Source organism: Scylla paramamosain, chromosome 10 (genome assembly GCF_035594125.1).
Source record: "Scylla paramamosain isolate STU-SP2022 chromosome 10, ASM3559412v1, whole genome shotgun sequence".
Classification (NCBI taxonomy): Eukaryota; Metazoa; Arthropoda; class Malacostraca; order Decapoda; family Portunidae; genus Scylla; species Scylla paramamosain.
Genome location: NC_087160.1, coordinates 475001 through 488187, shown reverse-complemented (window position 1 = coordinate 488187; position 13187 = coordinate 475001). Strand labels below are relative to the sequence as shown.

Here is a 13187-nt window from a genome sequence, read left to right as displayed (position 1 = left end):
CATCCTCATCAAACCATTTTAAGATGCTGTACTTCACCATCACCCTCCTTGCTCCTCATAGCTGTAGAAATGTATCAAATTTTCCATGTGAAACTCCATCATTCTCAATATTTTAAGCTTTTGTGGCAACTTATGAGTGTAGATTGTAAAAGCATACAGTGGACAGACAATCATGACTAATCAAATACTATTCAAGTCATGGTTGTCTTTGCTCCATGGGTAGGATGTTCCATCAGAGCCTTCTTCAAAATATAAGGTTTTGTATTATAACTGTGTGGACTGGAATATACCACATACACACACACACACACACACACACACACACACACACACACACACACACACACACATAATACCAGTAGAACATTCCATCAGGGCATTCTTCAAAATATCAGGTTTTGCAGTCTAACTATGTTTAGTGGAATATATTACACACACACAGACACACACACACACAATGCCATTTGCGTTATAAATGTTGAATTTTTTCCCATTTTTTCTTTTTTTATAACATGGTATGAATTTGTTATATACAGGATATGATAATACTTTTAAACTGTTTTAAAATATTTATTTTGAACTCTCCAATTCCAAAATATATTAGTATATATTTGAATATATTAACAAAGGAATTTATTTACATAACAAGATGTGGCACACTGATGCTGTAATGCTCAGAAGTGTTTTTTTCTGAGCATTAATTAATGTGATTAATTTACATGCTCATTTTTTCCACCTGACTCATTTGTTCATGAATTATCTACAAAAATCATATCCACTTTTTCTTTCCCCTTTTCTCTCTACTCCCACATATATTTAATACACCAAAGTTCACAAAACACACAACTATTCTTAATGTCATGACTGGTCAACATTAACATAATCTGTTCAACAGTGGATATCTATACCACAGCAGGTGTCTCACTGTAACCTACACACAGCCACCACACAGCTGCTACAGGGTAGAAAACAGCTGCAATAACAGTCTTACCCCTGAAATCAAGGAAATTGTAACTGCATTCTGTAAGCTTACCATTCACCCACCATTCAGTTTGGATGTTACTTTGTGTGTCTTGAATGAACAGTTTTTTCAATTAACTGGCATTCTTCTAAACAAGTTGGGTAACACACAGTGAAAGCAGAAAATGCCTAGGGACATTTAAAAATCATTCATCTTAATCCCTTACACAGCCTCTACTTACCTAGTAGAAACCTAACAAATGTTCTAAATTTCTAAAATATACTCACATCACATCAAATCTCTGTCCCAAACACACTCACTATTCAGGTCTCTACAACTCTAATACCTTGACTCCATCCCTCCATCCCCTTCATGGTCTTCCCCTCACTCTGACATCTTTTCTACTTAGGATCTATATGCTATCTTAATCATTCTTTTCTCTTCATTTCTTTCTATATAACATCACTTTAGCACTCTCTGGTCTGCTCTGTCCAGGAAAATATAGTAATTTGTTTGTTCCACACCCTACCAAACAATCTTCCACCAGACAGTTTTCTGAAGCATTTAATTTCCAGCACCTCAATTTTTCCTTGATCTCATCTGAAGCACTCATGTCTCAGCCATACAAAACCCTAGACACCATAATTCTCTCAAACATTCCAATTATTGCTTTCACAGGCAGAAATTTCTCACTCCAAACTCCTCTCAGCACTCCTAAAATCTTAATAGTTCCTTCTCCCACCATTCAGAATTATATCAGCACCTCTTACTCCTTTTTCTGCTACATCTCATATCTGCTCTTTGCTGCTTTCACCTCCCAGATATGTGACTAGACTGCAGTTTCTCCCTTCTGTCTTCAACAAGAACTGCATTATACATAACAAGTGAGTCATTTCCCTTGGTCTCTGATCCCATACAACATTCAAACTCCTTGTTCCTTAATCCTACCTTTCACATCCATAAAGATCAATTACCACAGAGAAATGACTCACCTCCATCTTAGACTAACCTATGCTAAAGTGCTTCTCTATTCATCTTCATATTTTTTTTTATAGAACCCTTCCATAGTTTGTTGTAACTTAACATATTCCCATATAATTATTTTACAATGCATTTTTTTCTTTGCCTGTATACATTGATACAATACATGCCTTCTGCCAGTCTCTAAATATCACATCCTGGTCTTAGCATACACAGAATAATTAAACTAACCATTTTACAATATAATCTCTTTTTATGCTATTCTGATGTCATCCTATCTAGCCTTGCTGACTTCCCCCACTAATTCTACTCAGGTCACTCAATATGCCACCTCTATTTACAGTATTTCTTTACATTCTTCAACCCTCACACCTTTAGTCCCTTCCCAGATTTCACAGTTTATCACAGCTTCTCTCATTACTTAAATTTGTCAGACTAAAAGCTTATTGCACTTTCTTTTCATTGTAATTCTACCTTCTTGCATCTTTCCATTCATATTAGTATCACTTTCTATCCTCACATTGTTCACTCTTTTTGAAATGGCATATTATTCATCCTATTTTCAATATATTTTCTCCATCTCTCATTAATGGTTTAACCACATTCCTTTTCACTTTCCAAAATTAACTCTCCTACTGTTTCAATCTTCTATTCATCTTATTCTGCCAGTATTGGTATGCTTCCTCTCATTACAGTTTGTCTTTTCTTTGCCTTCCTTCCTTATAACAGTATCAGTTTACAGTACATTACAAGTGCTCTCTTACTCTCTGGGATGCTTGGAATGTATATATGGACAAGGGAAAGCTGAAGAGAAGAAAGATGTTTTTATATCTATTCCCAGAGAGGAAAAAAATGCTCTGAATTCAAACTAATATATATCCATGTGTGGCAAGTAAAGACACTATTTTTTCTGCTTTTCTGGCTGTCGTCATAGATGCCTTATATGTTGTTTGCCTCGTACAAGTATCCCTCCAATATCATACTATTTTTTTCTAATAAATTTGAATTCTTTGCTCTTCATATACCCAAAACATAATTCACTTTACTTTTCTACTTATTTATTTATACACCTGGCTGATATTCTCTTTAAACATGGATAACTAAGACAGTCTACATAACACTTCAGTAGAGGAATTTCCCAGTCCCTTCATAGTGTCCCTTTCACTTGCCTTTAGAAGCACACAGGGAATACAATGGCAGTATTCCTCCCACCCAGCCACAGTGTGCAGCCAGGCCATCACCTTACCTCTAAGTCAGATACATAGGTACCTTATTAAAAACATATGATCCTCTGTTAATAAATGTGTGTGTACAGTACAACATTTGAGTAATAAAGTTCTGGAAACAAAACATTCAACCAAGAGAATCATCCTCTCACCAATGATATTCCTTCAGTATAGCAGGGATTCTTCTTTTGTTCCTCTACAAGTCTACTAAAACAGATAGTTCCCTTGAAATGCTACAGTGTGGAACCCTCTGCTGCTCGGGACAAACTTCAACATTATCATAACACTCGGTCAACTTTGTTCTAAAATTACATAACAGAAATTGGTTTTATACTTCATCTGTTATACATGTATGTCCTCATACACCATTCTCACTTGGAAGCTTGTACTTCATTTGAAGATGATGGAATGTTCTGTTCCTGTTCTGTTCGGAAATTTCTTCTTATTCGTTCGTCACCATTTTCAGCTGTCTGTTTCAGGACCTTCAAGATATGAAATGATTATTCTTTCCAAATAATTTCAACACAACATACTCTAAAAGCTCATACATTTAAACTATAAGTTTCCTGCTCTTGTTATTAACTGGTTAAGGATGCTTTAATAAATCAACTAATGTTAGTGGAAAAATTAACTGAAAATCAAGAAAATACACATGTGTAAACAGGCCTGTAATTATGGACACGGAAGTCTTTCAAAATTTTCAACATGTTACTCTTTCAACTGAATTATATTTTTTGGCAACAATTTATCATGAAATTATTCTGTCAAATAAAATTATTAGTTTTGAGTAATAATACTTGAAGATAAAAGACTTAAAAAAACTGTACCAAATAAGCCACACTCCTTTTGACATTTTTTACTTCCCTACTAATTCCAGGCACCAAACACTGCATCTGAAAAAGCTTAAACAACTGAAGCTTTAAAAGGAGAAAACACAACTGCCACTCAAACAATACTGAAAGGATCAAATCACAGTATATGCCTAACACACACAGGTAACTTGCCATACTCTGCACAGCATGTAGAAAAAATCATTACCACAAACAAACAAAGAATACTTGAACAACAGTGCCTAATAAGGAGCAGCACTATCTACGTAGAGCTTTCTTTTTCAGCTTGGAGAGGAGTGGGGGTGGTGGGGGGATGCGAGAGGGTGACCTGCGTGCATGGAGCTCCTCACCAAGCTGTTCCTCGGGGATCTTCTCCTTGATGCCTCGGTAGTGCAGGTTGAGAAGGCGTGGGTTCCTCTCCTGCACCACCCTCACCTTCTCCAGGCTCATCCTGAAGCAGTTACTCACGTCCAGGTACTGCAGGGTGAGGCAGCTGCTTAGGCTGTCCAGTGCATCGTCTGTCAGCTTGGTGCAGCCCTGAAGGTAATGTGTTGTCATGTGGGTCAATGTAATTTTAATAATATGAATATGTATTGTATGGATTATCAGTACATTTCACCTTCATTATCAGTATCACTCTTCTCATCAATTTCTAATTATTATTCATTTAATTCATAGGTCTTCTCTTTTATTTTTCATTTTTTGTTGTCTTCACATGATACAGGTATGCACAGACAAACATCTTCCATCTGCATTCAATCAGACTTTTCATGTTCTTTCAGACTTGAGAATTGCACATCCTCCCTTACCTCTTCTGCTTTAATCTTCATCTATACCCACCCACACTGTTCCATCTCCTACTGTGGCACTCTACACTCATAATTACAGAAACCATGATTCTTAAACAAAACTGGAATCTCAGGTGAAATATATCACACTTGTATCCCTTGCACCATTCATACTCTGACACTGAATCTTCTCATATGTAGCATGCTCCCAAGCAGACAAGTGATCAAATTCAAAGACAACTGTGTTGTTAATTTTTTTAGATGCAATATAGCTTCATCATCAGTGTCATTGTCTCACCTGCAGATCCAGTGTCTTGATGCGTTTCAGGAAGTGAGTGATGACAAGAACCACCTGGTCACTCGTCTGGCCACACTCAGCCAGCATCAGCACCTCCAGACTCGGACAGTTCTGGGCCATGCACTGCAGGCCTGACTCCCCCATCTGCAGTGAAGGCAGAGTATATAATGCATCTAGTTATTATAAATTTGTTGAGTTAAAGAGAAGCTAAGACTTATTAAAGGATTCATTATCCTCTTTGTTGCTCTCTGAGGGAAAAGCCACTGACCCCCTGGCAGTACGAAAGGTTGAGGTAGCGCAGCTCTTGGAACCTGAGGGCATGGACCAGAGTGATGTTTGTCAGCCTTTTACACCCACACAAGTTGAGTTCCCGCAGACCTGTTGGAAGAACACCACTTTACTGACTGCTTTTAGCTGTCTAAAAATCTTCATTCACTACCCTCATTGGTGTTTTCTTGTTTCTTTATCTGAATATATGAGACAGTATTCAGAGATTATTTCTCTTGCATGATGGGGAGTCTCAAACAAGGGACAGACACAACAGAAATATCCCCAAAGATAGGTACTCATGTACGACTCTATTTTGTTTCATGCATCCTTGCACATGCTGGCTCTTCTGTTTCCACACATAAAATAAGTCTGCTACTCTCATGTTTATCACTTAAAATAATTCCTAAGCAGCTCATATGGTGTATCTTTATCCATATTCTGAATACATTCATGCTTCGGTCCTAATCATCTAAACCACTTCTTTCTTATCATAAAACTTTCATCATTCCTTTTCAAGATAAAGCCAATCATATATAATATACTTCATGATTCTTTTGTGTACAAGATTTGTGATGGACCATACCCTTAAGATTTGATAAACCAAATTCAGTTGCAATGGCAACCTGCTGAATATTTTCACTTAAATATTTGGTGACTTCAGCTTCTTGACGGATGGTCTTTTCTGCTTTCAGCCCCAGCTGGACCCTGAGAGGGTCTGAAAAAGATAAAACCTGTAAATTACATATCCTTATTTTGATTATAAACTTGCCTAAACTTGGAAGGCTGTTGTTACTCTGTATCTGTTATGACTGCTCTTCTTTTGGGGCTTCCTTATTCTTTTATTAGGCTTCAGCTAACACTGCCAGCATCAATAATTAACTATAGTTTGACAGGATGAAGTCATCCACCACCATTCATTACCCTACTGACTACTAGCTGTCCTCTGCTTTTCACTACCTCACAAATCTATAAGATTTCATACAAGGAGAGAAGAATGTAAAACTTCAGTAGTTTTGCCATTCACTGATTAGAAGATTTTAGTTATTTTATTTCTAAATCGTAAGAATATAATAGAGAATTATGATTGATAGTAAGGTTGTCTAGCTTCCTTAATGGACAGGAATGATGCTCATGGCACTATTAGGCTCCCTCCTATGCTGATTCTCTCTCTCTCTCTCTCTCTCTCTCTCTCTCTCTCTCTCTCTCTCTCTCTCTCTCTCTCTCTCTCTCTCTCTCTCTCTCTCTCTCTCTCTCTCTCTCTCTCTCTCTCTCTCTCTCCTCTCTCTCTCTCTCTCTCTCTCTCTCCTCTCTCTCTCTCTGACACAACAAACACTGTACCTGGCTCCCTGAGGCCTAGGCTCTCAAGTGACAGGTTTGTCGTGCTTTCCATAGATGGCTCGGCTTGGCCCAGCCCATGCCCAGCCAGGCCAATGTCTGACACTACTGTGCAGCCATTCATGTTGAGGATCTGAAGCTTCATCAGGGATTTACACAAGGCCTGGAAAAAAAAAAAAAAAAATATATATATATATATATATATATATATATATATATATATATATATATATATATATATATATATATATATATATATATATATAAATCATCTTTTCTGAATATTCTTTTCTATCATCATAGACTTAAGTATTTCTTGCATCATATATAACAGTGGTTTGATGTACTGGAATCTTACATTTTCTTCTGTTTTACAACTGGATCACTCACCTGTATACTTCTGTCATTTACACCTGAGACACACATGGATACATCAAGGTGTGTCAAGTTAGGAGCCACCGTGGCTAGGCTGGCAACAACCTTCCACTCAAGAGACAATGATGCCAAGTTCAGGAGTCTAAGAGTTGGACGCTCCTCTTTACCAATGGCCTCCTCCACACATGCTGAGTTGACAGCCTCCAGGTGAGAAATGTTTAATTCCTCCAAATACTTCAACTGACCAAGGACTTTGATGCCATTCTGTAAAGAGACAAGCAATACTGAATGCATTTACTTTAAACAGTTTTATGGATAATAAATAGTACAACTCCTTGAAAGTGGCCACAACTGGAGTCTGATTTGCTTTGGCATTTCTAACAAAACTTAAGTAACTGTTCACTGTATGGTGAGAAAATAAAGTTCTGTATCTAGAGAAATACAACCACTTCTATATTACATGTGATCTCAGATGGTGAACTAAGGGAAATTATTGGAGTTAAATCTATTAGTCAAGCAAGAAGTATAGCAGGCATGGTCAGTTTTTTTGACAAAAAACACCAGTTGAACAAATCCTGAACTCACTATACAGCACAACCTCAGTCAACTAGTGGCTTGGAGGTAACATCTGATACCCTAGACAGTCATTACATCTAAATACCATCACTGCTTTACTTCATTAATGTTGAGTGTTTTAACCCAGGGTGCTCCAACTTCTTTGTACTATATATATATATATATATATATATATATATATATATATATATATATATATATATATATATATATATATATATATATATATATATATATAATCCTAGTAATCCTACTTCCTATTACTATTTCATATACAGGCACAGAAACTTCATCTGTGTTTTTTGTGTACAAGATAAATTTAAAATACAAGCGGTCGCAGGCCACAATCAACAGGTAGACCACTTGTGGCCCATGGGCCGTAGTTGGACCACCCTGTTTTAACCCATCATGTACATCACTTGAACTACTTTAGAGCAAAAGTAATTACACACCTCTGTGATGCCTCGACATCTGCGCAAGTTGAGTTTCTTGAGGCGAGGCAGGTGTTGGCAGATGGCCAGCACAGCATAGTCTGTGATGCGTGAACACAAGCTGAGATCCAAATCTGTGATGGTCTTCTGGTTCTCACACAGGAGCTGGATTCCACTCTTGGTCAGCTGTTCACAGGACATTAGATGCACGGACTCCAGCTGTAGATTGGGCACGATGGCCAGATTGTACAAGCTCTCACTGTCGACCAGTGTGCGGCCAAGACTGATCTCCTTCAGGGTGGTGGCTTTCTCCTCTATATATTTCAGTATGTGCTTGAAGGTCAGAACATGGTCTGAGACTGCCACTCTGCCATCCTCAGGGTAGAACCTCTTGTGGATGGCCTCATGGAAGGTGATGTGACAACCAGCCAGGGACAGCTTCCTCAGCGGGCCCACAACAGAGATGATGCGGCTGAAGAGAGTGTCGGTGAGGTAGCGGGAACATGCCAGGTGAAGCCGAGTCACGTTGCGTAGGGAAGTAGACAGTACCTTAATGTCTTCAGGGTTGCTGAGAAGATTACCTGAAACATCTTGTAAATATTATTATTGCAGAAAGTTACTGGAATGGTCAAAGTAAAAATGTCAATTTACAGTAAGATTTGATAAAATAGAGGTATCAGATGAAAATTCTGATTGTTCATTTTCTTGTAACATTATGCAGACAACATTCAAAAAGATTTATATGAATCATTTTTATAATGTAAAATAACATTTATTTTTCCATAAAGTAAAGCTCATCTAGTTCTTAACATGCATATTTTTCTAGATACAGGAAGAGTAAATGATAAGGATGTGATATTACTGAACAATACAACTTTCAATCATAAGTAATACAAAAATCCAGTATACACTCATAACAAGCTTATGGCCCAATCTACTTTTACAGCATAGGTAAAAAAACACATGCAGGCACCAGCAGGAGTGTGCTGCGATCTACCTGGCATAAGGAGGTGCGTCATGTCATCTAGCCACAGGTCTTCTAGGGCACTACATTGCTGCATCAAGTACACAAAGTCCTTCTGGCTGATCCCCACACCCCACAGCCTCAGAGTTTGCACATCAGAGGAGACCTTCTCCCACAGCTCACCAAATGAGCCTTTCAGGGTAAGGTCAACTTCCTGTAAAATGTTACCCCAGTTATCAAATAGAAAAATCTTCAAAGATATTATTAGAATATCTTATTGCCATAAAATCTATTTGATCATTATGATTAATGTTTTCAGCTGTTATCTTACATAATGATGTAATAATTAGGAAACTAAACAAACAAGTATCATACATGCATATACATTTTTCTGAAGTGTTTTAACCATATGGGAGTTGAGTGCATTGGTCCAGAGACAAAAGGAGACAGGCAGAGGTAGTTTAAGGATTCTGGGAGAACTCTGGACAGCAACCAGTAAAAAGAGTTGAGGTCTGAGCATAGCTTTTAGTTTAAAAGGAAAATTCAAGAAAATGTTTGTAAAGGGAGGCTACCTTTTCAAAAAAAAAAAAAATCTTTAGTCAAAATACTTGAAAAAGAAACATCTATATGCATGTGTAATGGTTGTTTACTCTCTTCATGGTAGTGCATCACTGTGTGAGATAATACCTAAAAAATATTTGTCACATTTGATCAAACTAAATAGATCTCATAAGGAAAAAGATAACTAACACATAAATAAAAAAAATAAAAAAACACTGATGACACCACACTCTGTAATCCTATAATGGCGACATAATTCTCAGCTTGTATGGTATAATAACTGATCCCTCATAATTGTGGTTCCAAGACTCTTGACTCATTCAGGTGTATGTGTTTGCAAGACTTTTATTTGTTATATTTTTACACCTTCACATTACTTTTGTATCATGGGAAAAGTACATCAATATCTAAGTTAAGCAACAACAAAATGTATTGCATATCAACTAAAACTACATCTAATTCTTGGGTATTGAGCCAAAAAAAATATGATTTCCAGAGCTGTGTGCAATATACACTATAAGCTACAATTAAAATTATACAGTAAATGGATCTGTCATACTCTATTGGATTCTTTACAAATACAAGATGTACAAGTGTGGTCTCTGTTCCCCAAAGCTTTCAACACTTGGGATATTTAGAGGTCCCGATGCCAGCTAACTTACCCGACCTAAACAAGTGTCGGGAGCCAATGTAGAGGGAGCGCAGCTGGCAACAGTAGGATAAGAGGGCAGCAAAGTGCTTCTCAGAAAGGGTCAGATTGAAAAACCCTAAGGAGTGGATGCATGGCGCTCTCTCCCTCCACATGTATTTCAAGGCACCAGAGAATGAGATGTCTGTTTCCTTGAGTTATACAAAGTGAAATAAAGGACAAGTGATTACATGCTTCCAGAAAACCATGAGGTCCAGCACCAACATGAAGAATATGTACATTTTCCTATAAAACCATGAAGCCTAACAAGCTAGCAGTGTACAGCGAGTGAGGAAACTATGTGCATGTACAGTCTATGATGAAAGTTCTCAAACTTTTCAACTCACAATCCCATATTAAAGGTTATTTTGTTGACTCACTCAAACTAGATATTATCATGGATTTTTCACTCTTTGCATACTTTTCTTCATTTAACTATCCATTAATTTTGAGTGTTACATAAGTCACAAAACTACAGATCTCAAAACACTTGAGTTTCACCTCTTTATCCAGCAAGGCATTTAAATATTTCTACCACTCTAGGTGCATTATGAAACACAGTTTGAGAACTCATAATCTAAAGAGCACAGCTACCACACTAATAATATCACTGCAAATTAACACAGCTGACACACTGACCCTCCCTAAACAGACTTCTGGCACCATTCAGGTTGAGGACTCGCAGTTTTTTGCAGGGTGTGAGGAGCCTAGTGAACTCAGCCTGACCCATGCCAGTGCTGTGCAAGCCAAGGGAATGAACCTCACTGCCCACCCTCAACCACCACTCCCCCCACACCCCACACGAACACAGATCCACTTCCTGCAAAGGCAAGGCACACTCAGCACTAACCAGGCTGTCTGGTAGGTTAACACCGAAATCAGAGTATCTAGTAATGTTAATCATATTGAAGCAGACAAGTAAAAATTCAAGATTCTTGGCTTTGTTCTTTGGTCACATAAGTTCTTGCTGATTTAATTAAGGTTATTATGCTATGAAGTTAAAGAATATCAATAATAAGGAAGAGACAAATGACAATGACAAATTTGAAATTTACATTTATTTTACTAACTTAATGAGCTCTTTAAATTTAAGTGGAAATTAAATGGGAAGTGAAATGAAAAAGTTAATTTCTATAATTTACTTACTTGAGAAGAAGATATGATAAGTATGATGTATAAAAACAAATTCAGAATTAAAGCTGGGTTAGGTGACATATTCAAATGTCACATCAGTTGGGAAAAAAATTTGCATAAAATAAATACTTAGTTTTTAATAGATTTTTTAAATAAAATGTAATATTCTGAAATAGTTTTATAAAAGTGTTCACATATATGGTAATTATAGTGGTTCATCATACTTAAAATTATATAATTTCATTGTACAATACCATAACACTGGCCAAGACAAGTTACTGTAGTCTGCAACAATTACATACTGAGGGATTGTGTTATAGTAACTGCAGCTTAGTCATTAGCATAAGCCAGATTTCCTTTGTAACTTAATTCTCATTTAAGTACATAAGATGAGTTTTTTTTTTTTTCCCATGGCAGAGTATGGTGTAGTTATGCATCAAGTACTATTTATAACTAGAAATTAAGAAAATTACCAACAATTCATTTAGTTGGATGTCTAGTTAAAAAAACACCGCAATCCCCCTTTTTCTAACATTGCTCTGCACTGCACAGTCGTGATGCATCAGGCAGCATGCACTGCAACCAAAGCTTCACAAAACCACTAACAAACAAACCTTACCTTGAACACCCAGTTGCGGTACGGTATGGCAGAGGCCTGGAAGGTCTCAACGGCAGGTGCGGCATCATCCGTGACCATGATAGTGACCCGCCCCGCCAGCAGGATGGCCGCCGCATCCCTCCATAGCCGCGAGACACACGAGACTGCCAGCAAGTCACTCACTCCAAGGTATTTGAAGAGGTTGACCAGTGTCTAAAAAGCGACAAAAAGGAAACCCTTACTATATTGGCATATTCATGACTGATGACTGTCTTTAACTAATTTTACTTGCCTATCTATACCTGACATCTGTTTCTAGGGTATGGTCATTACAGAAGAGCCTCTATCAGTACCAGTCTATGCATGCTCTATGTTTCCTTGTCATTTTGTATAATTACCTTCATTACCTTTCAATACCTCTTACCTAATCTAGCAAAGGAGCAGTGGCCCCTCAATCCCCTGTTCGTAATAGTGTGAGATGGGTAGTTTTCTTAATATTTACCCACATAGTCCAAAACTAGTACTTATGGTAATATCATTATTGTATTGTCACCCTCATGTACCAATCACTTGCATTCCATAGCCGCATTATGAGCCCCCAGAGATCTTTCAGATGATATTGAAATAACATTGGTATTTTTATCTGAGAACAGAATTAAGTTAGATTAGGTTTAGATTTTCATTTAATTTATTTCAGTGTCGATGCCCTCATTGTATAGATCACGACAATCGGTATCTGGAAATCAGGCTAAGATCATTTCCACACCCCTTTTGCTTTTAGTTAGAAAATGCAGTAGTGACTGAAGATCCTCATTCACTTCATTCATCTAACTCACCTCAAATGGCAGGTCGTGGATTGACATGATGACCCTTTGGAGACACAGCAAGCCTTAGTATTCGGCAGGTGGCCTGAGGTGCGTCGGGACATTGGACATAATAATCTTCATGGGGACGTAAGGGTACCAGCATCCACTCTCTCCCTTTAAACCCTCGCTTTCCACACTGTTCTTTAGGCGCACATTATTTATCCGAGTTTAGGCCTGTTTTTGTATTTTTTTAACTCCGGTACTGGTATGATCTTTAACATTCAGAGCACTGTGGAATAGTTAGCGAAGACACACGGATGAAAAGATGGGAAAAAACGAGGTTAGTTTCGTCTGTCTTAAGAAAC

General features: G+C 37.6%; 1 protein-coding gene across 6 annotated transcripts in view; it reads right to left on the bottom strand.

The window, feature by feature from the left end:
- Positions 1–549: 549 nt before the first annotated feature.
- The window catches only part of LOC135104033 (uncharacterized), a 14024-nt gene continuing 1386 nt past the window's right edge, over positions 550–13187 (bottom strand). For 4 of the 6 annotated variants that reach the window (XM_064010906.1, XM_064010907.1, XM_064010908.1 and 1 more), the window contains exons 2-11: positions 12853–13111; positions 12038–12229; positions 9069–9249; positions 8093–8661; positions 7080–7328; positions 6693–6852; positions 5938–6069; positions 5353–5462; positions 5085–5228; positions 550–4535 (exon numbers count right to left, since the gene is read on the bottom strand). In XM_064010906.1, the coding sequence (XP_063866976.1) occupies positions 4257–4535; positions 5085–5228; positions 5353–5462; positions 5938–6069; positions 6693–6852; positions 7080–7328; positions 8093–8661; positions 9069–9249; positions 12038–12229; positions 12853–12879 (2043 nt within the window). In that variant the 5' untranslated portion in view covers positions 12880–13111 and the 3' untranslated portion in view covers positions 550–4256. Of the gene's footprint in view, positions 4536–5084; positions 5229–5352; positions 5463–5937; positions 6070–6692; positions 6853–7079; positions 7329–8092; positions 8662–9068; positions 9250–12037; positions 12230–12852 lie in introns of all 6 variants that reach the window. The other 2 variants (XM_064010904.1, XM_064010909.1) reach the window with 2 other exon arrangements.